At 33.1% G+C, this 26,690-nt stretch overlaps 1 protein-coding gene across 1 annotated transcript in view; it reads right to left on the bottom strand.

Moving 5' to 3' along the window:
- HMCN1 (hemicentin 1) overlaps positions 1–26,690 on the bottom strand; it is a 503,334-nt gene that overhangs the window by 293,443 nt on the left and 183,201 nt on the right. The window contains exon 5 of the mRNA XM_051998776.1: positions 4,230–4,401. Within this exon, the coding sequence (XP_051854736.1) occupies positions 4,230–4,401 (172 nt within the window). The remainder of the gene's footprint in view (positions 1–4,229; positions 4,402–26,690) is intronic.

A 26,690-nucleotide genomic window follows, 5' to 3' on the forward strand; every position in this document is an offset into this window, starting at 1 on the left:
AACAAGTACAGTACTTCTTTCAGCTTTGAATATTGACTAATTTATCACCACATAAATCCAAGAGCAAGATCTGATTTCAAGACGCTATTTTCTCTTGATGATATTCTTGCCAAGGAGCTATGTACACAGGCTTAAATATTCACTGTCTTTTTGTTTGTTGGATAAATGAAGTGCATGCCATCTGCAGTATACATTTTCACTAACGGATATGATTAAGAAATCATAAAACAAGGAATGTTTCCTATATCCACAACATTCCTTTAGGATATGAGCTTTAGAATCAGCATCACAGATCCACCTCTATCCTGCTGACTTTTATATCTAGAAAGAAAATAAATAACTCTTGTCACACTGTGATCACATTTCCAATGGCAGCCTAGATTATAATGATCAAAATAATTTAAAAGTCCCCTGGCCACAAGGGTCATTTAGATTTTATGAATAGCAATTTCAGTAAACCCATTCAATAATTCTTTCACATTAATTCTGGAAATTGTTATCATCAGAGCCCCTAGTAGTCATCTAAAATTAAGGCATCTTAACTATCTATGCCACATGCTAGGAACTCTGCTAAGCATGGGAATACAAAAACAAAAAGCAGTCCTTTCTAGCAAGGAATTCAGTTATGGGGGATACAACAAGAAAGCAATTAATTACAAACCATATAAGAGATAAACTGAAGATAATAATTTTATCTAATTTATATCCAAAGTACCATGCAGTTTGTGCATGGAGTATGGGGAAGGGATATTATCCTGAAAAATAATTTTATAAACTATAATCAAGACAATGTAACCAACTAATTCAAATTATATTTCCTATGCATCTAAAATGTATCTGACAAATCCACTAAATTGGTCCTATAAAGGCTATAAATTAATCTTCATTTGAAGTCATGTTTTGTGATTTATTCCAACCCTGGCTTTCTAGTGAAGAAAAGACCTATTTTGGCATTTATAGAAACTAATAAATGCCAAATTAATTACATAAAATGATGATATATGTCATTCATGAATTTGAAGGGTTTTAACCTTAATTCATATATGATATTCTATTGGTATACAGAAAATTCAGAAAGTAGAATCTCATGCAAAGGATCCTTGGTTTATTAAAATGGCATGAATTCATACTGGAAAAAGCCTGAATCTTCTTCAGGTGATATAAGAAGTTCAACAATGTATGGATTTGCTTCTTTTGCCAATGGTAATGTATTTCTTAATGGATCATATCCAAAAAATTATAAGGAAAAGAGTTACATATGGCCTTGAAAGGCCATATGCTCTAATGGTATGAATATATCCATAAAAATATTTATATCCATATATCCATATGGATAAAAATATTCATTAAAAAAATCCAGATGTTTTCTTCAATCCCATTTTAATTGCTAAGGTATGTGAAACATTTGAGAATTTTTTTAGATTTTTAAAAAATTAGATGTTAGGCACCTTTCAAGACAACAATTTTTCAAAAAACAAAACATAGCAAAAATAGAACTACATTAGCAACTGAACTGAAGCAATGGAACAAATGTGCAGGAAATGTACAGTATAAGCTCAATATTCAGTTAGAAATAAATTTGACTGCCAAAAGTAAGCAAAAATATTTTGTGAATTAAGATGTTAAGACCATATTCTAGTGGTATGTCCTAGTTGCCAGTATCTAGAAGACAACTACTATAGCACTGAAATCCAGTGGATGCTACATGCACATTTGGTGTACATTAAGGAACGCTTTATTTGGTTATACTGGTTTGAAAATTATTTAAATAAAATTACAAAGTATACTCATTTATCTTATGGAAGTTATTGTATATATTCTGTGACAAGCATGATATTATCTGCATATTTTATAATCAAAATTTCTTTTCCCCTAATTGAGGAAGGCTTTTGTAAACTTTGAAATGAAAGGTATAAATGAAAGGATCTTTGTAATGTTCTTTTCTCTTAAATATAATCATTCTCCGGGAGCTGGTTTCTCGAGGGGCTTCTGGGAGCAGCTTTAGTGTCAGCTCAAAGTAACAATCACCTCAAATGCAGCCAGCTGTTAAAGTCCAGTCCTTTATTGTCTCTTCCAAAATAGCCTGGTTAGCTTTCTTAGAGGCCTATCTCTCTCCTTGGTTCCAAGAGCTCTTGTTGCTAGTCCTTTAGCTCTGCCAGCTTCAGCCTCTAGCTCTCTCTGAATCCAAAACCTCCAGCCAGCAGAAAGATGCAATATGGAATGAATCTGTCTCCTCCTCTGAGAGTGGGATTGTGGGAGCTGTGACTTATGAATCTTCTTCACTGAATCCTGACTTGTGAATCTCCCGAAGTTCCTAGTTGGTTTGTGGAAGCTCCTTATATATGATCTCTAAAAGGTGTGAACTCTAAAGGGGTGAGAAGTGTGAACTCTAATGTGTGAGCTAATGTATGAACTCTCCCAAAGGTGTAACTCCAAAGATGTGAACCAAGTACATAAGCATTGTTTCTATCAATTACAGTGACTTTGCACCTTGTTTCAAGTTCTGGCCCATAACAGACCTTGAAGAAATTCAACGATATGGAAAGAAAATTTAACAAAGTTCAAAAATGTAAATTTTTACAGAAAGGCCTTCATAAATGTCTTTTGACTTTAATTAATCAAAACGAATGGCTAATACCCCAAAAAGTTGATTATATACATAAAACTAAACTTAACTATATTTAGGATATTAAAGAATCTTTAATGTTTTATCTAATTTTAATTAAAATTAACAATGGGATTAGATTAAACCACAGTGTCAATGTGCTCCTAAAATATTCTAAAGCTAGCATGTAGGTAGTTTGCCTCTTAGCTGTGGCCTTGACAATACAAACCAAATTTTAACAACAAGGAAATTTGTTGGAAAATAATAGGATTATTTAGTGTACCATTTTAAAAATAAATTTGCGTTTTTCTTTATCAAACCTTAAAATTACCATAAAAGATATATTTTTATTCTATCAGCAACTGAAATTGTTACTTTCCAGTTAGAGGTTCAATAAATCAAACAAATCACAATTCATATTTGTTTTCCAGTATGAGTTTGGTCTAATCTTTCCTAAATGTTCTGTTTTAATCATAACAAGTACATATGTAAGCATAAAAATGCATGCATGTATGTTTATGTATTTGTGCATATGCCCTAATTACATTTAGATGCATACCTACATATTTTAGCTATTTTAATGCCAAGTTGCATACGCAAAAAGGAATTCTTACAATATTATACAAGACAAGTGCTCCTTTGGTCTCTAAATGAAGACATCATAGGAAAGGGAAAAAAATATCCCTTCTATCTGTACCAATTGTTACCAAGTTCTTCCTGACATTAAACTGAAATATCCTTTTTTGCAAACTTCCACCCATAGTGACAAGTTTTGGCCTTTGGGCAACATGGAATAAACCAATTACCTTCTCCATACAATAGTCTTTTAGATACATAAAGACAGCTATTATTTTTCTCTGGAGCTCTCTCTTCTACAAACTAAAACAAACAAACAAACAAAGCAAAAACTAACAAACAACCTATTTCTTTCAACTAAACTTTCCATTTAAATTTTTTTCATCCTGACTCAAGATACTTCATGATTCTACTTGTCCTCCTCTGGATATTCTCCAGATTATCAGTGTTCTTCTTAAACCATGGTACCCAGAACTGAAGAAGAAAGATCTGATGAAGATGGAGGACAATCATTTCTAGAAGGTTGGTATATCACTAACCATTTTAATTGTGAGCAGCTAATCTTAGCTTTAAATCTAGGTCCTCTGATCACTCATCTACTATTCTATCTACTGAAGATCTTGGTACAAGCAAACCCTGCTTCTGTAGACCTTATAACCTCTTGGTGTCCCACAGAAGCCTCCAAGACTTTAATTTACAGAAGAGTTGCAGTTTAGGATTTTCTTCACTGGGAATTTCTCTATGCCAACAAAATCACAAGTCCAAAATATAGATATTTATACATGTACATATGAAAATATGTATTATATAAGTACATAAAGCATATATTCTATTCATAAGAGATTTCACTGGAATCCTATTGAAATTTGACATTGTTTATGGATTTTAAAAAAAAAACCGATTTTTAAAATGGCTTTGCCATCTGTTCTGTGGTTTGTTCAGTTGTGGTTAAGCTACATAATATAGTTGGTATAAAGGAACAAACAAGCACTTTCTTTCCATTTAGAAAAAAATGAAATATATAAAGGTGTATAAATATACAACTTACCTAATGGATTACGAATTTCAATCAGTGGAGAAGGGCCACTCAGAGATACAGTAACTTCCTTTAGACTGGGATCAAAGGGGATTTGCCAGGTATTTACAGCTTTTTCTAAATGATCAGTGGAGAGGAGATGAACTTTTGAAGCTTGTACTGCTTCTTCTACCCATTTTAACACCTATTAAAGAAAAAAGAAAAAGAAAATATCAGTGATATCAAAAGTAGTGAGGATTTACACACAAAATAATTTTCTAGCTGCAAAAATTGGTCTGGGTCAGTTGTAACATCCTGGAAACTTTTTTTTTTAAGGTATGAGAATTATTTCAGCAATTAATGATAAACAGTTGAGACTGCCTATACCTGGTGACTGTAACTGTTCCCAAATGAAATGCTGATTTGATCTTTGCTCCCACTTCTGGCATTTTCTTGAATTAATATATTTAAAATAAGTTTTTTATGAAAAGACATGTAGTAGAAGAACAACAAAATGTAAAGCACCATAGAATTCCAGTTATATTGTTGTTATTCTTTCCCAAGAGAAATAATGGTAATAAAACTCTGACAGAAAGTTTTTTTTTATTTTAAAATTGGATATCTTCCCATTGATTCTCTTATTTGTACTTTCCTCAGATTCTATTTAGGAGACCAGTTCATTTGAGTAGACAATTAAGCCTCACTTCAGTTTAATATAGGGTTTATTTATTAACTATTAAAACCACAATCATGAAAATGACAAAAGTGGTAAATAGCAATGATGAAAGAAAGAAATCAAAATATTATTAGGGAAAAATATTTCAGACTATGTTATCCATTAGAAATGCATTCTTAACTAATAATTTCCTTATAAGTATAACAGAAAATTTTCAGTGGTTATAGGTAATAAAAAATAAAATATTAATATAGTTACAGATACATTCCTAGATATACATAGACAGATCATCAATATCCAATTAAATGGAACTTATTTGAACATAGAATGTTTTAAAATTGTTTCTACAATAAACAATTTTCTATAATACATATTTCTTTGGTTCCTATTTGTTTTGTGAAAGTCTCTTATCACATGTTGTTTACATTGTCTTAAAGCACAAGACAATTGAATCTAAATTAATCTGAATTACATTTATTACATTACTTGCCTACACATGCAAGTTTAGGAACTGGAGAGACAAAACACACACACACACACACACACACACAATTCATGTCTGTAAGGCTCTTAAATTCTACTTTGAAGATGCAATATATAACTTTATAGTAAGCTGCTTGTTCTGGCATCAAGAAACAATTATCCTTCAACTCCTCTTATTCTTTCATCCTCTAAAGATTCTAATAAAGAGAGCAGGGAGGACACTGAAATTTCCTAACTATCTATTGAAATATATATTAATTTATTTGTTTTTTCAACAATCATTGATTAAGTCCCTATTTTATGTACTACATGGTATACTTGGTTTCTGGTAAGGTGATAAAAAAACAAATGAGACTCTACCATAAAATCTATTTGTGGGATGATAAATGTGCCAAAAAAAACCCTATAATATAAATTATGAGACAAGTAGAAAGCACTGTGATAAAGATGGGGAACGATTGGTTGGAATCACAGAGAAAATCAGGAAAGACTTTCTGGATTAAAAGTCATTTGAGTTCAGACTCCAAATTCTGGTAACTTTGAAACCTGTGTTTTATAGCTTTGTACTCTCAACACACATGTGGCATAGGGCCCTCACGTAAAGTTGTTACTAAATAAATGCTAAATGAATCAATGAAAGAAACTATTCACTGACATGAATTGAAGTGAGTAGAACCAAGAGAACATTGTATATAGCAATAACAAGATTATGAGATATCAATTGTGATGCACTTGGCTCTTTTCAATAATGAGGTGTTTCAGGCAATTACAACAGACTTGTAATGAAAAGAATCACCTGCATCCAGAGAGAGGCCTATGGAGACTGAATGTGGATCACAATGTAGTATTTTCACCTTTTTGTTGTTTTTGTTTGTTTGCTTGCTTTTTTTTTTTTTTTTTCCTTTTTGATCTGATTTTTATTATACAGCATGATAAATGTATAAATATGTCCAAATGAACTGCATGTGTTTATCTTATATTGGATTATTTGCTGTCTTTGGGAGGACACAGGTGGGTTTTGCAAGAGTAAATGCTGAAAACTCTTTGCAATGCATGTAGGCTATTATTAAAAAAAGAAAAAAGAAATTGTTCAATGCATATAATCATGATTTTTGAACAGTGAAATAAGCACTAAGGTTAAAAATTTTTTTTGAAAACTTAGAATAGGTATATCTAATCTTACAATTTCTGAGGTAAATGCTTTCTGACTTGGTGTTAATTGGTCCCACTCCCAGTCTTCCTTGGCTTTAACACTCTTCTTAACTTTGGGCAGGAGAAAAAAATCCAATAACTTTGGAATCAAACAGTTTGTCTTGTTTAGACACAGCCAAGATAAGTTCTCTGTCAATAGAGGTTGATTAAGGCCAAGTACTCTTAACAAGATAGCTATGGGATTTACATTTCCTTGGTAGTCATGTTTTGATTATACAGGATTAAATTTCTCTCCTTATAGTTACCCCTTATTTCCAGATAAGAGATTTAACATATGTGGGTACATCATCCTCCTTCAATATAGGTGAATTTGACTTATGTTTTACACTGCCTTTGGTACTGATATAGCTATTATGTAGAGTTTTTTTTTTTTAAGCCTAAGGTTCAACACAGCACCTTCCATTATATGCACTAATAAGGCTAGTCTTACAAGGGATCAGTGGAGTCTCTCATAAAAGAAGTTCCAATTAAACTGAGGAGTTAATCCATACATTTTTTACAGGATTAGTTTATTTTAATTTATTTAGTTAATTTCTTTCTTCAGTGAAAAAGTATTTTTTGATTATCTACAACAGTCAAGACAGTATGTTATAAAATACAAATATTTTTTAAAATAGCATATCTGTCCTTGAAGAATTTATAATCTTACAGTTACATAAGAAATAGTGCAATTCCACTCAATTCCACTTAGTTGTAATTCAGGATTTGAGTTGAGTCTTGATGAGGGTTAGGGGTTACAAGACATAAAAGTAATAAAGGAGAACATTTCACGCATGGAGTTAGAAGACAGAATTCCATGCACACAAAATAGGAAGAAGTCAGTTTGGATGGAAGATTGTGTGAAAGACAATATTATATTGTTGCTTTCTATCCTTTTTTCAAAGAGGACCAATGATATCATAAAGAATATGTCTTAATTCGTAGGTGAAGTGGATTTAAGTAAGGTAAAATTGTACAAGTTCAGTGGTAAGACAACAATCAAGACAATTAGAGATAGCCTAGGATACAGTGAATGAGCTTAGCATCTTTGATGTCTGACCAAGTTGTAAGCACCTGCTTCAGTCACCTTCATGGTCATTGGAACAAAATGTTTTCATCAGCCCATTCCACCAGAGGAAATCTTCACATGCTTGAAGTGGCTACCCCTGGCACTTTCCCTCCATCTGATATATCCTGTCTACTGAAATAGTTTACCAGGGTGTGATCACTACACTTAATATAGCTTCGGATTCTCTGAGTGAGAATTGAGCATCAGAGGTAGACATCAAAGATAGATGAGCAGTCCTAAAAAAGGCTCAGAAAGTCGTAACAGTGGAGGTACTAGTCCTCTTTGAGAATAATATGCAACCATCCCAGAAATAAGGTGGGGCAAGATTTTGAAGGATTTTAACTAGCAAACGTAAGAATTTGCACTTTATCCTATAGACAATAAAAAGTCACTGAAGTTTTTTGAGTAAGAGAGTGACACGATCATCTTGGACTTTGAAATATCAGTTTGACAGCTAAATGGAAAATGAATTGGAAAGAGCAGAAAAGTTGTCCACAGGATAATTAAGAAGGCTATAGTAATAGTCCAGATGAGAGGATGTGAAGAGAAAGAAGGGACAAAAATGAGAGGTGTGATGATCTACCTTTGACAAAAAGAGGGAAATGAAAAGCTTCTAACGTTTTCAGGGTAAAGTTAATGAGTTCCATTTTAAGCAAGTTGAGTTTGACATGGTTCTAATGGAATATTCAGGCAGAAACACTCAATGGACAGTGGGAGATGTTGAAGATGTTCAAGAGAGAGATGAGAGTTGAATATATACATATATCAGGGAGGAGAGATGATAATGTGAATCTTAGCATGCAAGCCAGTGTAGCAAGAAAAAAAAGGGGGGGGGGATGGCATGGGATATAAACACAAAAGGATAAGGAATGGATGATGAGCATTCAGAGTTTAGTTAAAATTTTCTGCAGCATGAGAAATCCTGCCTCTCTTTTTCTGTGTGTACACACACAAACACACTTAACATATGTATACTGGCTTCCTGATATTTCTTGTAACAAATTATACATACATAGACATATACACACAAACTTTTGCATTGAACAATGATAATTGGTTTGGCTGATTGTTGGTTTAGTATATATTTCAGTTTCTCAAGGGTAGGACTTGTTTCATTATAAAGTTATTGGGTTTTTTGGTATTAATTTCAAAGTATTTGTTTTTTTTTCTTTTTCTCTTTCTATCAATAGCACCTGCCATGATGGTAATCTTATACATTATTATGTGCTTAACAAATTTTGTTGGCTATGATAATTATGTTTATGATTATGTGACAAATGAGTAATACCATTTTCTTATTCCAACATCTAGTGGCTTTTTCATCTGTGCCCCAGAGAATTGCCGTTGATGCAAGACACCATAGAACATATTGCTAAAATCAATGCTTTCTTTGTAGAGGTAGTGTCTTTTCATAAAAAGAACAGGGAATTTGGGAGCTGTTTTACAATTTATTACCTGGATGATCCTGGAAATATGATTACAGCTACTTGGATGCTTTAGTTTTCTGATCTGTAAAATGAGTTTGAATGAAATAACTTCTGAATCTAAACCTAAACCCATGATCCTGTAACCATTTTCTACCTAACATAAATCCAATTCACTTAACTAAAAATCCCCTCATTTACTCTTATGAACAGGCAGCTAATTAGCTCAGTGAGTAGAACAGCAAGCCTGGAATCAATAAGATTCATCTTTATGAGTTTAAATCTAACCTGAGACACCGACTAATTGTAAGACCCCAGGAAAATCATTTAACTGTGTTTTCCTCAGTTTCCTCATTTGTAAAATGACCTGGAGAAGGACAAATCAACCCCGTCCAGTATCTTTGCTCAAACAGTGTCAGAATCAGACATGATGGATAATAACAATACTTATAAAGTGAAGCTCTCCTAAAATGGTGGCATTTTCTTGAGATGAGTTTAGTAGAAGTGAGCAGAATACAAGTAGCTTTTGATTTTCCCTTATTACAGTGCCCAATTCATCAACATTTACTAGGCTTTCACAAAAGGATTACTATGTATCATAATATTACTTGTTGGAATAGACATTGTACAGACTTCTGTCAAGAGGCCAAAGTAACTTTTTAAAATCTGCTTATAAGAAAAATTAAATTGAGAACAGATGCAACCCATTTTATTAGAAAATATAGATATTACTAACACATGAATAAAAGTGGATCACTTATAAACTGCAGTATGCCTATAAGCCTGGCCTCCATTCGACCATGTGTTATGTACTTAGGGAAAAAAAAAACCCACAACAATCCAATGTTTTAATATAAGAAGTATTCTCATGAAGTATTAACAGATTGAATCAAATACCATTTTGATGATCAAAGAAATCAGTTAACTCTATTTTCAGGTGTCAGATAGTTGTAGAAATACCTGAATCACACCATTGACTTTAGATTGAAGAGTTCAATGATTTTAAGTGTTTTCTCAGTAATTCACAGAATTATAGGGTGGCAGACTAGAAGAAACCTATGAGATCATTGAGAACAAACCCTTCATTTTATAAATGAGGGGGGATGAATCTGAAAGTGTTCGTTTGACTTCTAAAACCTTAGCTGCATTTGCTCTCCAGACTGGATCACTCTTAAAACTCAGAGTGAAACCTTGCATTCCTAAAGACTCTGCAGTGTCATATAAATCCTACCTCCCATAAAATATTACATATTCAGAGTATTTACACCTGCCCGTTCAAGTATTAATGAAATATAAAAATAGTTTCAAAGAATAAAGTAATTCTGTATAGTCTCTGAGACTAGTGATGTCACTCAAATTGAAAAGGGGATCATTAAAACCATACATATGAATCCATACAGCCAACATAATAACTTAGAAAAACACATTTTGTTTGTTTTTTGGTACATATTTCTCAATTTCATCTCATTCTGGTTCAGGCTACATTGACACCTTTACTTTAGACTAATATTCTCCAGACATTTTTGAGTTATATAGATATAGATATTCATTTATATCAATGAAACATTTTCAACATGCATCTCCAGTATATATTCTCACAAATTATCTACATTACCACTCTATTTACAATTATGTCCATTATAAAATTTGAAGGAAGGAAAGATTGGGAGAGAAGAAAGAGAAATCAAAATAGGAAATATATATATATATATATATATATATATATATATATATATATATATATATCAGCTTTTGAAGTCAAAATTGTTGCTGTTGTCATTTTTAATCATGTCTTACTCTTCTTTGGGACATCATTTAGAATTTTCTTGGCTGAGACAATGGAGTGCTTTGCCATTTCCTTTTCCAATTCATTTTAAAGATGAGGAATTGAGGTAAGCAAGATTAATGACTTACTTGTCCAGGTTCACATAGCTAGTAAGTGTTTAAAGTCTGATTTGAACTCACAAACATGAGTCTTCCTGATTTTCAGCCCAATACTCTACAAACTATGTCACCTAACTGCTCCATAGACCAAATTTATTATTTATTTGTGGAAATTCCTATCTTTAGTAATTCACTCTTACCATCTGAGTCCAAAATAGCACAGTTTAAACTGTATTCTTCTGGATAATCCTCAAAGTTAGTTCTGTTTTTTTGTTATTGTTTTTGATGATTTTGTTGATTTTTTTTTCCTTTTATTTGTTTATTTATTTTTAATACACATAGCTTTGTGAATCATGTTGGGAAAGAAAAATCAGAACAAAAGGGAAAAGCCATGGGAGAAAAAAAAAAAGCAGAAAAAAAGAAGTGAACATAGCATGTGTTGATTTATATTCAGTCTCCACATTTGTTTTTCCTGGTTGTAAATGGCATTTTCTCTCCAAAGTCTCTTGGGAATGTCTTGGATCACTGAATCACTGAAGAAAAACCAAGTCTTTCCTATTTGATCACTACACATTCTTGCTGTTATTGTATACAATGTATTCCTCTTTCTGCTAATTTCACTGATCATTATCAAATTTTAACCCCTAATGATTGGAAATCTATAGCAAAGACATGTTTAGAACTTGGACAAAACTTGTTGTGACTTTCTGAGTATAGTGAACTCAGTAGAATACAAGCCCAATGAAATAGATAACTTGGAGTTAATAGACTAGTCACCTTTGACAAACTGACAGATGTAGGTCCTTAGGCAGACACTTTAGCACAGATTAATTACCCTTTGGCAGCATATGAGCAAATTGCTTCTGCTGCTACCAAAGCATGGGGCACCCTCTGAGGAAAACAAGATAGAGGGGAAGCCTTCACAAAAATAGTTTAAGATCCAAATGAACCTTTTCCAGGCCTTTCTAAAATCAGCTTGTTCATCATTTTTATAGAACAATAATATTACATCACCTTCATATACCACAATTTGTTAAGCCATTTTTAATTTTTTGCTACCACAAAAAGAGCTGCTATAAGCATTTTTGCACATGTTGATTTTTTTTTCCTTTATGATTTCCTTGATTTATAGATCCCATGGTGGCACTGCTGGATCAAAGAGTATGCAGTTTGATAATGCTTTGGACATAATTCCAAATTGCTCTTCAGAATGGTTGGATCATTTTGCAATTCCACCAACAATGCATCAGTGTTCCATTTTTCCCACATCCTCTCCAACATTTATCATTGTCTTTTTCTGTCATCTTAGCCAATTTGGGAAATGTGAGGTGGTACCTCAGAGATTTTTAATTTGCATTTCTCTAATCAATAGTGACTTAGAGCATTTTTTTCATATGACTATAAATGGCTTTAATTTCTTCATCTGAAAATTATCTGTTTATACCCTTCAATTATTTATCAATTGGGGTATGACTTATATTCTTATAAATTTGACACAGGTCTTATAATTTTTAAAATGAGATCTTTATCTGAAACACTGGCTGTACAAATGTTTCCCCAGCTTTGTACTTCCCTTTTATTCTTGTTTCTGTTGATTTTATTTGTACAAAACCTTCTTAACTTAAGGTAGTCAAAGTTACCCATTTTGCCTTTTGTAATGTTTTCTTTGGTCATAAATTACTCCTTTCTCCAAAGACCTGAGAGGCAAATTATCCCTTGCTTTCCTTATTTGCTTATGGTATCATTCTTTGCCCCCAAATAATATACTCATTTTGATCTTACTTTGGTATGAGATGTAAGTCTATGCTGTTTCTAACATGTTATTTTCCAGTTTTCCCATCAATTTTAGTCAAATAGTGAGTTCTTATATAAGAAGCTAGAGTTTAGGGGTTTATCTAATACTAGATTACTAAAGGGCTTGATTATTGTCTCATATGTATTCACTGACACTAAATATTTTATTCCACTGATCCACCACTCTATTTCTTAGCCAGTACCAAATGGTTTTGATATTTGTTTCTTTATTACAGTTTTAGGTCTGAAGCCACGATCCTGTGTATTTCTCTTCATTAATTCCTTTGATATTCTTGACTTTTTTTCCTTCCAGATTAATTTTTTTTATTATTTTTTTCTAGTTTTATGCAACAATTTTTGGTAGATTTCTTTGTATGGCACTAAACAAGTAGATCAATTTAGGTAGATTCGTTATTTTTATTATTTTAACTGAGCCTACCCATAAGCAATTGGTACTTTTCCAATTGTTTAGATCTAACTTTACTTGTGTGACAAATGTTTTGTAATTGTGTTCACATAGTTCCTGGATTTGTCTTGGCAAATATTTTATTTTGTCTGCAGTTGTTTAAAATGGAATTTCTTTTTTTTATATTTTGCTGCTGGGCTTTGTCAGTAATATATAAAAATGCTGATGATTTGTATAGATTTAGCTCCTAATTATTGCTTTAATTTCTTTTTTATTGGTGGTAAGTTCACCTTTTTCATTTTTGACACTGGTGATTTGGGTTTTTTTCTTTCCTTTTTCTAACCAAAAGAACTAAAGCTTTATCTATTTTATCAGTGTTTTTTTCCCATAAAACCAACTCTTAGTTTTATTAATTACTTCAATAGTTTTCTTCATTTCAATTTTTATTAATCTCTCCTATGAGTTTCAGAATTTCTAATTTGGTATTTAATTGATGGTTTTTCATTTGTTCTTTTTTTTAGCTTTTTTAGTTGCATGTCCAATTCATTGATCTCCCTTTTATCTATTTTATTCATGTAGCTATTTAGAGATATAAAATTTCCTCTAAGAATTGTTTTGGCTACATTCCATGGGTTTTGGTATGTTGTCTCAATTTCATTCTCTTAGGTGAAACCATGGATTGTTTCTGAGATTTGTTGTTTGACCCATTCATTCTTTAGAATTAGATTATTTAATGTCTAATTGGTTTTTGGTCCATCTTTCCTTGGTCCTTTTCTGAAAATAATTTTTATTGCATCATGATCTGAAAAAGGAAGCATTTATTACTTCTGCCTTTCTGCCTTTGATTATAAGGTTTTTAATGCCTTAATACATGTTCAATTTTTGTGTAGGTGCCATGTGCTGCTGAGAAAAAAAGGTATATTTTCTCTGTTTCTGTTTCTATTCAATTTTCTCCAGAGGTCTATTATATCTAGGTTTTCCAGGATCCTATTAAACTCCTTAGTTTTTTTTTTTTTTTAACTTGTTTATTTTGTGATTAGATTTGTCTAATTCTGAAAGAGGAAGTTTGAAGTCCCCCATTAATATAGTTTTACTGTCTATTTCTTCCTGTAACTGGCTTAATATCTTCTCTATGAATTTATATGCTCTACCACTGGATGCATATACATTTAGTATCATTGCTACTTCATCATTTACAGTATCCTTTAACAAGATGTAGTTTCCTTCCTTATCTCTTTTAATTATATCTATTTTTACTTTGGCTTTATCGGAGATCAGAATTGCTAACTCTGCTTTTTTTTAACTTTATCTGAAGCATAATAAATTATGTTCCAGCCTTTTACCTTCATTCTGCATATCTCTCTGTGTCAAATGTGTTTCTTGTAAACAGATGTTGTCGATTTTCAAAAGTCAAAGAAGAGCCCCCTGGGATTAACCCTGTTTTAGAAATGCCAAAGAAAGACTATGTTGGCCACTATCATTTGCTGAAGATCTTTTCAGGAATAATGATATAGCAGTTAAGAAAATGGATATAATAAAGATAAGAATCATAGGTAGCCTTTAATACAGAACTCATTATATGGGTTGTACACCAGGTGAAAGTGCAAAGTTTTATATTTTGATTGTCTTTCTTTTCTTTAACTTGTATCATTCAGAAGATTTGCCCTCTCAGGAGAAAGAGGGAAAGTAAAGGAGAAGTTGAGGCTTTTATTTGCAATCCAGATGAGTTTCTGAAACAAGGACTCACTACATTGTATCTTGTGCATCATTTGCCTATACTGCCTTGCCTCTGAAATCAGTGCTAGTGATCTCATGACAGCAGTTATCTTCTCTAGCCCCTCTCACTTCACTTAGATCCTACTCACAAATCTTGACTTATTAATCAACTCTCTGTAGGAACAGAACTCTATCAGAAAAAAGTGGTGGTGGAGAAAAATCTGTCAGAGTTTGACTTGATCAGCTGGCATCCAATTCCAATGACCTAATCCTTGGCAATGCCTATAGTGCATGATCAGCAAGAAATTACTATAGTAATGGAAGAGTTTTTTGGAGGGCAATAGCAATATCAGATATGATTTCTTCAATATAGGGTGCTTCTGATGAGAAACTTTATGAATGTAAATCAAGATCTGCTCTGAAACTTAAAATTTTAAAGAACTGGCTAGAGGGGCTAAATGACTTACTCTGGGGTAAGTCAATCTATATCAGAGATGGAACCTGAATTCAACTCTTCTTGAGTCAGAGATCAAATTGTCCTGTGCTAGCTCTTGTAAAAACAAACAAACAAACAAACCAAACCAAACTCCTATGTAAGTCTTAAGTGACAATACAGCTAAAAGATATGACAGGAAGCTAGTGAAGAAGAATCTAATCTCTTCAAGGTTTTTGGTCACTGAAAGTTTCCCAGAGAAAGTGGGACTTGAATTAATCCTAAAAATGGGTAAGTATGGCAGAGAGGGACAATAGCAGCATTTTTCAATCCAATAGCTGGGTAACATTATAAAGGCAAGAAAAAGCAAGCCATTCACATAACACAGTATATGGTACAGAGAAGCAATAAATGATTTTTGATTGACATTAAAGACTATTATATAGTGTCTCTAAGAGATACTTGGGAGATCAGACTGGAAAACTAATTTTAAGCCATGCTGAGAAGAATCTTGAAGGAAACAAACATTTTTCTCCTTTCAGTCTTAAAATAAAAGATAAGATGTTTGCCCTATATTCTGTAGTTTTGGAGAACCAGTATCAGTTTTTGACTAAGGAAATTATATGATTAAAATTGTAGAGGGCTGAAACTCCAAAAAGGTGTACTTGCATCTAAGCAGAGCACTTAAGGCTAATTACTTACTCAATGTGAGATAATGGTTGTATATACATATACTTAGATGATATGGTGATGTGATGGCTCTCTTCACTATTGCCGTTTGCTCAATGTATTGTGGTAAGGTAATTGGAAGCAGCGATTGGAGCACTGAGCAAGAGGGTCAAAGTCTTTTGGCTGCAGCAACACAGGAGGGAAGCCTTCAGGCTTCAGACTCCAGAGTCCAGGATCCATTTTTGATGAGCCACATGGCAGCTTGCCTGTCTCTTTCACTTCTCCTCCTAAAGGCCAAGCACTTTGACTGATCCCAACTGACTTATCTGAGGCCCTTTAAAGAGCTAGTCCAGAAATTATAAAAAATAACATTTTAGAAAGATGAATCTGACAGCAGAATCTGTTTTCTCTAGTAATCATTTTCTAGTTGTTATATATACATATACATATAAGTGTGTATGTGTGTGTGTGTGTATATATATATATATATATATATATATATATATATATATAGTACCTGGATGGATGTCACTGTTGCTAGGGAACTTCCATATAGATTCATGGATGATATATCCATATATATATAGTGTCCAAGACAAATATGATATCGTATTCATACTCATACTTCTTTCTTTTCAAAATCTTCTCCAGTAGTACAGTTTATTCCTTAATAATACAACTGGGAATATCCAATATTTATTTTAACTTCTCTTTTACTTTCCTCTCATCCCCTCTTTTTCTGCACTCCCCTCCTTTTCTCTTCTTTCCTCTTAGATTTTAAACTTTTAAAAAACAATAAGTATGTGTTTTATTATTTTTGTTGTCCAAAATGCTTTGTAAAGAGTAGCTGTTTAATGTATTTATAGTGGTGATTTTTTTCTGAAATAACTTCTTTATACTTTTACAGTGTACAACTGCATATAATCTTGGACTTGGAAGCAGGAACTTTGCCTGGTTATTCAGAAGATGGCTTTTTCTTAGCCAAGCTAGTAGGAACTGTGTTCAATCGGTGGCAGCTGTATATGTCTCCAGCTTATGCAAGCTAATACTCCACTATATTTAAAACCAATGATCATGTTGGAAATGTCTCAAGTTTCTTTCATGTCATATACCACATAGAATTGTATGGTTTAATCCTTTTTTATAAAGATCAAGACCTGACAACTTGTTGCCAAACACTGATGGGAACATGCAGTGAATTAAATCTGTGTGGTTTTCCTGCTACTTCCTTTAAAAAATATCGCTGTTGGTATTATTTTCCTTAACTAATTCTCATATCCACTGCTCTTTGGAAAAAAATCATTTTTCATAGCAGCTACTTGTGATAAATGAAAAACATAAGACCATGACTAATTCTGCACCTAATACTTGATAAAAACAAAAGGACCAATACACACTGGCTTTATTTCCTATTCTGTTAAACATTAATTATCAGATCTAGAAGGTCAGCCCATTTAAAAAAAATCTTGCTACTTGGAAATGACAAGTACAAAATATCCTAATGAAAGGATCATATGAAAATCTAATAAAAATATGTACAAGATAAAAGAAAACAATCTTCTTTCTTTGTGGGAATAAAAGTGGGGTGGAATGGGAGATACAGCAAGAGTTTGTTTTAAGTCACTCAAATTTACTCTAAGAAGCATAATAATTTAATGGAAATAAAACTCAACTGGAAATCAGAAGAATTAGGTTCAAGTTTATTCTTCTGCTATGTGTACAAGTATGGGAAGCCACTTTACCATTGGCCTCAATTTTTCAGTTATAAAATAAGAAAGCTATACTACCACAGTAACAACAAGATTATGTGGTGATCAACTATGATAGATTTAGTTCTTCTCAGCAATGCAGTGACCCAAGAACATTTCCAATAGAATTGGGATGGAAAATGCCATTTGCATCCAGGGAGACAACTATGGAGATTGAATGTGGATTGAATCATAATATTTTAACCTCTTTTTTTGGTTTGTTTGCTTGCTTTTTTCCTTTTGGTATGATTTTTCTTGCACAACATGACAACTATGGAAATATGTTTAAAAGGACTGTAATGTATAAATTAAACATATTTCTTGGGGAAAGGAGGGAGATAAGGAAGAGAGGAAGGGAAAAGTTTGACACAAAATCTTTTAAAAATGAATGTTGAAAATTATCTTTACATGTATTTGAAAAACAAAATACTATTGGGGGAAAAAAGAAAGCTGTTTTAACTGATTTCTATGATCTCTTCCCAGCCTTGAAATTTCTTGATACCTTTACTTTCTGTCTTCTCATGCAGCCACTATGCTAGTTAATACAATTCATCTGAACTAATGCAATAATCTCAATTGGTCCCTAGGGGTTCCATCCAGCTGTCAGGGTAATCTATCCTAAAGCATGATTTTGGTCATACTTCTAAGTCAAAGAGATTTCCTAATTCTTTTAGAATAAAACATAAACATATCTAAAGCCTTACTCAATCTGGCTCTAAAATATATTTCACATTTCTCCCCTTCATACACTTGACATTACAGTCACACCGGCCTCTACTCATTGATCTCTATTCTTAACAATACATTTTCTGCTACCATGTCTTTATAAAAGCTGTTCCATATTCATGGAATGTTCTCCACTCATTTGCCACTGATTTTTGGAATCTTAATCTGGACTCAAGTCTTGGCTCAAAAGATACCTCCAACTTTTGTGATTTCCTGGATTATCATACTTGCCTCCATTCTTAAAATTACTTAGCACTTACTTTGCATATATTTTGTTTTAAATTATCTTTAAATAAATTTTGTCCAACACTCTTATTTTACTGATGATATGACTGAGATCTAGACTGGCAAACTGACCTATTCTGGATCACATGGAGAGTTAGTGAAGTCTTTTGACTCCAAATCCAGTCAGTGCTCTTGCCCCTGCATTACCCTATCACTGTGTACAGAAATGACTATAAAATATGTGCAAATAATTTAAAGAGGTAGAGAAGGCTAGTAACTTGGAGGTAGAGGGAAGGTAGATAAGGAAAGGTCTTGTGTACGAGGGGACATTTGACATAGGCTTTATAGGAACCAACAGTTTTTTTTTTTTTTCTGAAATAGCATATGAGACAAGGGGAATTCCTTGAGCAAAGGCATTATATATAGGGTACAATTAGCAGACTAATTTTATTGGAATAGAGAGGCAAAAAGTAATATAAAATAAGATTAGAAAGGGAAGTGGAAGCCAGATTATGACAAATTTGGATTTGGTATTTTGTCCTAGATGATGAAGTAACAATTGGTCATTTTTAAGTAGGGCAATAACATGGTCAGATCTATGTTTTAGGAATAGTGGTTTGACAACTTGCAAAAGGTATGTAACTCAGGGTTCAAGCTCATTTATATAATATTATCCTTTTTGGTAGAGAATAATTAGTTATCATTTGCTTCTGGAATAATGCAGAGTAGGTAATATTTGAGTTTTTGTAATGCCCTTCAGGTTTCTGGAAGGAAAGAAAGATTCCAAGGACTCAATAGGTAGAAGAATTTACATATCTCTATTCCAAACTAGAAATTTTGGGGAATCTCCCCTTGGATGATACCAGGGACTTTTTGAAGGCCAGAAACTTAGATTTTTCCTCTCTGAAGTTCATGCCAACTCTACCCAAGAAGGAATTGATATTAAGCTAATGATTCTTTAATGTGGAGTCTTAGCCAAGTGAGCTAGAGCTTTGAGTTAGTCTGACTGGAAAGGAAAGAGGCAAATGACAATGAGATCAATTAGGAAGTTATTGCAGTTACATCTTTAAAAATCACTCTCTTCTTCATTTCCAATGTTAAACTGGAGAGGGCTGAAACTATTGAGTCGATGCACTGAGGTCACGACTGCCAAGCACTTGAGGCTAACTACTGATTGGACAAAACTCTATGGGCATATGATTGGAAAATGCTCCTTTCCACTATCCATGCTGGCTCATTGATTGGCTCAATGATCCTGAGGATTGTAGGAGGGACTAGGGGGTGGTGTAAGAGTAGCCAGAGTCACTTTTTGGTGGTAGATGAGAGAGAAGGCAGTTGTGGAGATTCTGCTTCCATCCTGTTCAATCCTGCATCTAAGACCAAGAATAAAGACTAAGGACTTTTGCTTATCCTGACTCCAGCTGATTCTGAGGTATCTGCAGTGCTAGCATGGTCATCACATTAAACAGAATTAGTAGATGTATTACCACCATTTTTTTTTTATGGTAAACAAGATGTAGCCTGTTGTAGTGATAGGATCCCACTTAAAAGTCAAGATATTTGGTTTAAATTCTACTTCTGAGTTTTATTAGAAATGTGATTATGAGAATGTCTATAAAGCTCAGTTTTCTTGTTTGTATAAAAGAACATTATTTCTACAAACTACATCACAGAGTAAATATAAAGAAGACACTTTGTAAAGCCTAAAACAAACTATAAGTGTAACATTAGTTTCTTTATCAAATGTATAAAATATGCTTACTAAAAAGTACTTTAATTTTAAAAACCACTAAAAGCTTAAAGTCAATTATCATTACAAATCTACACACTTCTTTCATATTTAGAAAGCTAAAATTAAAATAAATGACTTTAAATGGATGCAAACAGATGGCTTGCAGATTAGATGCAGTAATAGTATGGAAACAGATAAAAATTGCAACTAAGAAAATAGATCAGCCACAAAGCATATTTGCTTGATTATATTAGCTAAGAGGGCCCCTTCCCTTAATTGTTCCTCTCTGTAACTCTTTGATTCAATAAAAAAAAATACTGAATTCTAAAAAGGAAGTTGTTCATATGCATATGAAGATGAAAGAAACAAAAACAGTTACCACTAAACAAATGGCATCAATAATGATATAAAAGATTTAGTTATAAATGTCTGAGCATCCTGCCATTCATTAGTGCTATAACTAATTGCAAATAAATAAATTACAAAAAAGTCAGATGTTATCACAAAGAAATTGAAAAATCTCAAAACTCAGAACATGTTGCTAAACTACATAGAAAATCCAAAGAAGGGCCCTCATTGGTCAAAACTTGGAGAACTAGAATAGCCTTATAATTTGTTTCCCTACCTAAAAATTTTCCACTTCATTTAGATTACAAGATGATTTTCATAAGGTACAGGTATATGCATGTCATTTCATCTCTGACCCTCACATATACACTCAATAAATTTCATTGGCTCCTTCCCTATTATCTCAGGGATCAAATATTAAATCCTTTATTTGACATTTAAAATCCTTACAGTATAGTCTCTTGCTACCTTTCCAGTCTTCTCATTAATCAGCTCTACTCACTCTGCTTCCACTACTTGCTATTTCTCAGACAGAAACCCAACCTTCTCATTTCCAAAATTAGTGTCAATGCATGAACTATCCCTCCTACCTACAATACTCTGCCCCCTTCTCTCCATCGCCTGGTTTCTCTGGCTCCTTTCATAGCTCAAACTCTCACTTTCTTTATCACAACCTCTCTATCTCAACCCTCTTAAAGGTGCTAAAGGTGTTAGATTGGGCTAATTCCTTTCGTGAAAGAGCAACCTGTAGAGAATGTTCACCCCTCATATGACTTGTACAACTGAAAATGTGCTGACAAGTTTCATGAAGTTTCTCCTGGCAGAGAAGAACATTAAGATGATAGTGTAATGCTCTAGGCTTAACTTGTGTACCTGAGCCAACACTTCTAATAGCATTCATTTCCCCTCAGGGTATCAGATCCAGTTACCTGGTGACATACCAACATGCTTTCTCTTCTGTTTTTTGCCTGAAGCATCCACCTACTGCCAAGACTTTTAAGACACATTAATTTTGAAAGGCAATGTTTATACAGGGTGTAGGAAAAAAAGTACAAAAGAAACTTAAAACCCCTAAAGACTTTTCTTTTTTTTCAGATCAATAACTATTGAGTAACCACTAAAAGTGAAGCACTCTGGGGAATGCTATGGAAGAGAATTACTCTTTCTTCTTAAGGAGTCTATAGTACAGTTAAGAAAACATGTCATGGTGACAATTTAGGAATAAAAGTAAGGACACATAGATTTGATTTTTATATTGACATTGACTAGTCATGAGGATCCAGGGAAGCAATTTAAATGACTCTGTGACTCAGTTCTTTCCTTTGTAAAATAAAAAAAAAAATTGTATTTTCTGTCTCTCAGAGACATTAAGGAAAAAGCACTTTGTAAGTATTGCCATAATGCACTTTATCAATGTGATCTATTACTACTAACTTATTACTATTAGTTGTTGAGAGTAATAGAAGGGAATTTTATTAATGTTAATTTAATGATGATGAAGAATCAGGAAGAATAGAGATACAGATTGGCTTGCTAATTCTATATCACCATGAAGGGAAAATATTTTCATTTCTTCAAAAAGAATCTTTACAATTTGTGTCATAGTCTGGAATTAGGTAAAGTTAAAAAGCACAAATTCCATGGTTGAACAAAGACCATATTTGACAAACATCTACAAACCGTCTTTTAAATCTTTAGTAGCTCTTTTAACTAAATCACTACTACAGAGACAGTGGCTTGAAATGATTACAGAAACCAGAAAAAATGCAGAAAAAGAAGAAAAGAAAATGAGAAACAAAATGAGAATTTGAAAAGGAAAGGAAAATAATGAATTAAAGAAAAGTAAGTCCATTTATGTACCAAAAGGATTATCAAGTTACCTAAAAAAGGGAAAAGGCACAAGTCATAAAGCATAAGGTATTACAGAGAAGGAGAAGATCTTCAAGATAAATCAGTACTTAAGAGAAAACTGCCAACTTACAATCTAGTAGGTGATTCATGGAATGCACAGTACTTCAGACCCAGCTACCATACCATACTGGCGAGTGTTCAAAGAACAAAACTGCTTTGTAAGATTAAAAAGACTTTAAAATGTTTAATAACAACTATTAGCTTCCATGATTTTACAATTCACATCAAAAGGGAAGATTAAAATATTGTCAGAATGGACTGAACATTTATTGTAAAGATTAAAAGGGTTTTGCAATATTTGAATGGATCTGTGGTCTTATAGAAGTGGGTATGTTCTCTATTTGTGTAACTCTCAATGCATTCATGCCAACTCATCCTATATAACTCATTCATGTCTTCTCATAAATTCACTTTAGGATAAATTCTACCCAAAATACTGTGAATCTTCCTTGAGGTCTCTTCACATTACATGTATAACATCTGGAACATCTCAACTATTCATTGGCTATGCTTTACTCTTTTTTTTCCCAAGGCAATTGGGGTAAAGTGACTTTCCTTAGGTCACACAGCTAGGAAATGGTAAGTATCTGAGGCCACATTTGAACTCAAATCCTCCTGTGGGAAGAATGTCAAGAAGGTCAGTGTCAGGAGTGGGGTGAGGGGAAAGAAGGCCAGAAAGGGAGAAAGAAGTCTGATTGTAAGTGCTTTAAGAGTCAAATAGAGGCTTTTATGTTTGATCCTGCAGGTAATAGCTGCCCCATACTTTACTCTTGTTTCATGATCAAGATGTTTTGGAAAGGTGACACATTTTTCTTCTGATATCCTTTGTAGCATCTCTTTGGCATTATTTTGCATTTGCAGTGATGCTGATATAATAACAACTAGTATTTCTCTAGTGCTTTAAGGTTTGTCTTGTTTTAACCTCACAACCACACTGGGAGAAAGGTGCTATTATCATTCTCATTTTGCCAATGAGACAACTGAGGCAAACAGCTATTGTCTGAGGCAAGATATGAATTCCTATCATTCTGATTCCAAATTAAGCACTCTATCCTCAGTGACAAGGAGGCCTTTATAGTCTTTATATCATGAAATATTTTTCATACCAGCTACATGCCTCTACACTGTCTCTAATATATATTCATCTTCAGTCCTTCAGATGATGTTGTATTCAATGGTTTATAGACAAACAGACATCAGAGGTTTATAAAGAGGAAGTGGTGCTGGTAGAGGGTAGAGTTTTTGTTTCTGGAAGAAATTCAGAGTTACTTGAAGTACTATGTAATTTTCGAAAGATGATTTAATTTATTCTCATCCCCATTTAATTTTGGTCCCAACTCATTGCCCACACAGTTTCTGTACAAACTGCATCTATACATGTACAAAATGTATGTATGAATAGAAAAATCATATGAATTATTTATTCAAAAATATTTAAGAGTCCATGAAACAGGCAATAAATATACTTGATTTCTCTTCTAGGGTGAATCCGTTAGCCTCAAGTAATTACGGATTTGATTTAAGACATTCTCCACTGTTCTGAGCTTGATACAATCAATACAATCTCACCCTCATGCAAGAACATCTGGGAGACTTCACAGTTTAGAGCACAGGAAACCCAAACTGATTATTACCTAATCTACTGTTAAAGGATTAGTTAGGTTATGCTAATGTACGTAAGTTTAGAAAGTAGGCATGCATTGGAATGTCCCTAAATGCACAGCTTTAGGATGTTCCAAACCTGTTCAATCTGTCAAAACTTTAGTGATATGAAAATACAATGTTTCTGTGCCTCTGTCAAATGTAGCTATTCAACTAAAAGCTAAAGAGGATACAATTCTCAGACTATTCTGACTCTCAATATAGATTCAAGTTAATAAACATTTATTAAGCATCTGTTATGAGTAAGACATTGTGTTGTATCCTATGGATATAAAGATGAATGTCAATAAGCATTTATTATTAAGCTCTTATTTATTGTACAATGTATTTATTGTACAATGACTCATTTATGTGCTTGACACTATTCTAGCTATTTACATTTATTATCTTTATATTTATGCAAGGTATATATATTTATGGGTGTTGTTCTTTCAATTTCAAAAACGTGATGACTTGCAAGTAAAATACTATGGGTGTATGCCTATGTGCATCTATGTATGTATATATACACACATGTGTATATGTACATATATATATATAATATATTTATTATATACTCCCTTTATAATGTAACCTCATTTACTGCAAGTAGGAATTCACCAGTAGATAAAGAGATGAGTAGGAATTCAGGAATAATTAAATTCAGATTTGGTCTCTGGTACCACCAGTTATGTCAGCAAGTTACTTAACCTCTATCTACCTCTGTCTTTTTATCTATACAATATCTATAAAAATATAATAATAGTACCTATACTGCAGGTTTTTGTGGGAATAAAATGAGATGATACAAATAAAACATTTTGCAAATTTTAAAGAGCTACATAAATGCTAACTTTTTTTTAGTTCTTCTTATTATTATTCATTCTTTATACTTGTATTCCCAGTGCTTCACACTGCCTGAAACATAAGTAGGCACTTAAAACAGTTGTTGATCTATTAATAGATTGATTCAATACCATCATTAACTTCAAGAACTTTAGCATTCATAGCATATTTTTGATCATAACACAAGAAAACAACAAAAGTGCTCACTTTTTACAGGTAAGGAAATTAAGGCTGAGAAAAGTTAAGCAATTTGTGCAAATTCATAATTAGTATGTATCTGGGATAAAATTTGATTTCAGATGTTCCTGACTTCAAATTCAGTGCTCTATCCAATGCATCACCTAGTAGTACCAGTGGAAATAGATAACAAATTCAGAAATCAATTTGTTTTTATGTGACTCTTAAATTCAAGCTACGAATTGACTTTCATCTAAATGTAAAGGTTTAGTTGCTCAATCATCCAAACTCCTTAGGAAAACCTGAAAGCCTGGATGGGCAATATTTGTCCATTTTGCTGTTTAGAAACATCTGTGTAATAATAGTGGTAGAACTGCTATTTAACAATTCCTAGGCAACACAGAATAAATCACTAATACCAATGATTGATATGCATTGATTGAATGATATGGGGAAATAATCCTCTGCTATGTTGACTGGAACCACTTAGTGTGTCATGAGCAAAGCCTTCAGCACATCCCATAGCATAGGATTTGACTGTTGCTGTGGAGAACAAGGAAATTCAAAGTGGCAGGAGCTGTCCAGCTGAAAGAACTTCAGAAGAAATCAGAAGTCAGGGTTACCACATAGCAGTGGGCATAAAAGGATGCACGCATTCACAAGCCAAATGAGTATGGCAAACTGAGATAATGCTATTACATACTTCATTCCAGAATAATTACAACATGCAAAATGCAAATAAATAAATAACAAAGAAATCTTGCAAATCTTGCCTCTTGGTATTCTCCTCACAAACTTTAGCGTGACTCCTGAATTTGATCCTAATTTTATTCCTAACTCTAATTAGAGCCTGACTCTGACTTTTTTTAGCTTCAAAATATATCTGCCTAGGTCTTGATCTCAGAATCTTGCAATAGGATTCTGGTATAGGGCTATACCTACAATATATCTTTGGGTTTAATCTGCATTATTAAATTTTCCTCCATCCCTTTCTTAAGTTAATCAACAAAACAATAATATAAGCCCTGATTGGTAATATTCTTTGATTTCTGACATGTGAATGCTCACACTGAAAAGTTAGCAATCAGTTCAGAAAGAGGCTAGAGCTGGTTCCAAAACAACAGATTAATTCTATACAGTGACTTCTCAGTTATACTTACTTTTCATCATGTTCTGATTTCCATCTCTACTTCTCAAACTGCACATAGTAAAATCAGCTATTGCTCAGTCACAATCTTTGACAAGATCCATCCCCAGACTCAATGAAGCTTGACTGATCAAGGGATAGTGAGATAGAATGGTAATGTAAATACTCAGCCATTGTCAGGCTAAAGGTGGGGAAAGTGTTCCTAGGGATCTTATTCCTAGTCCTCTAATACTGAAGATCCCTGTGAC

This window comes from Antechinus flavipes, chromosome 4 (genome assembly GCF_016432865.1).
Source record: "Antechinus flavipes isolate AdamAnt ecotype Samford, QLD, Australia chromosome 4, AdamAnt_v2, whole genome shotgun sequence".
Classification (NCBI taxonomy): Eukaryota; Metazoa; Chordata; class Mammalia; order Dasyuromorphia; family Dasyuridae; genus Antechinus; species Antechinus flavipes.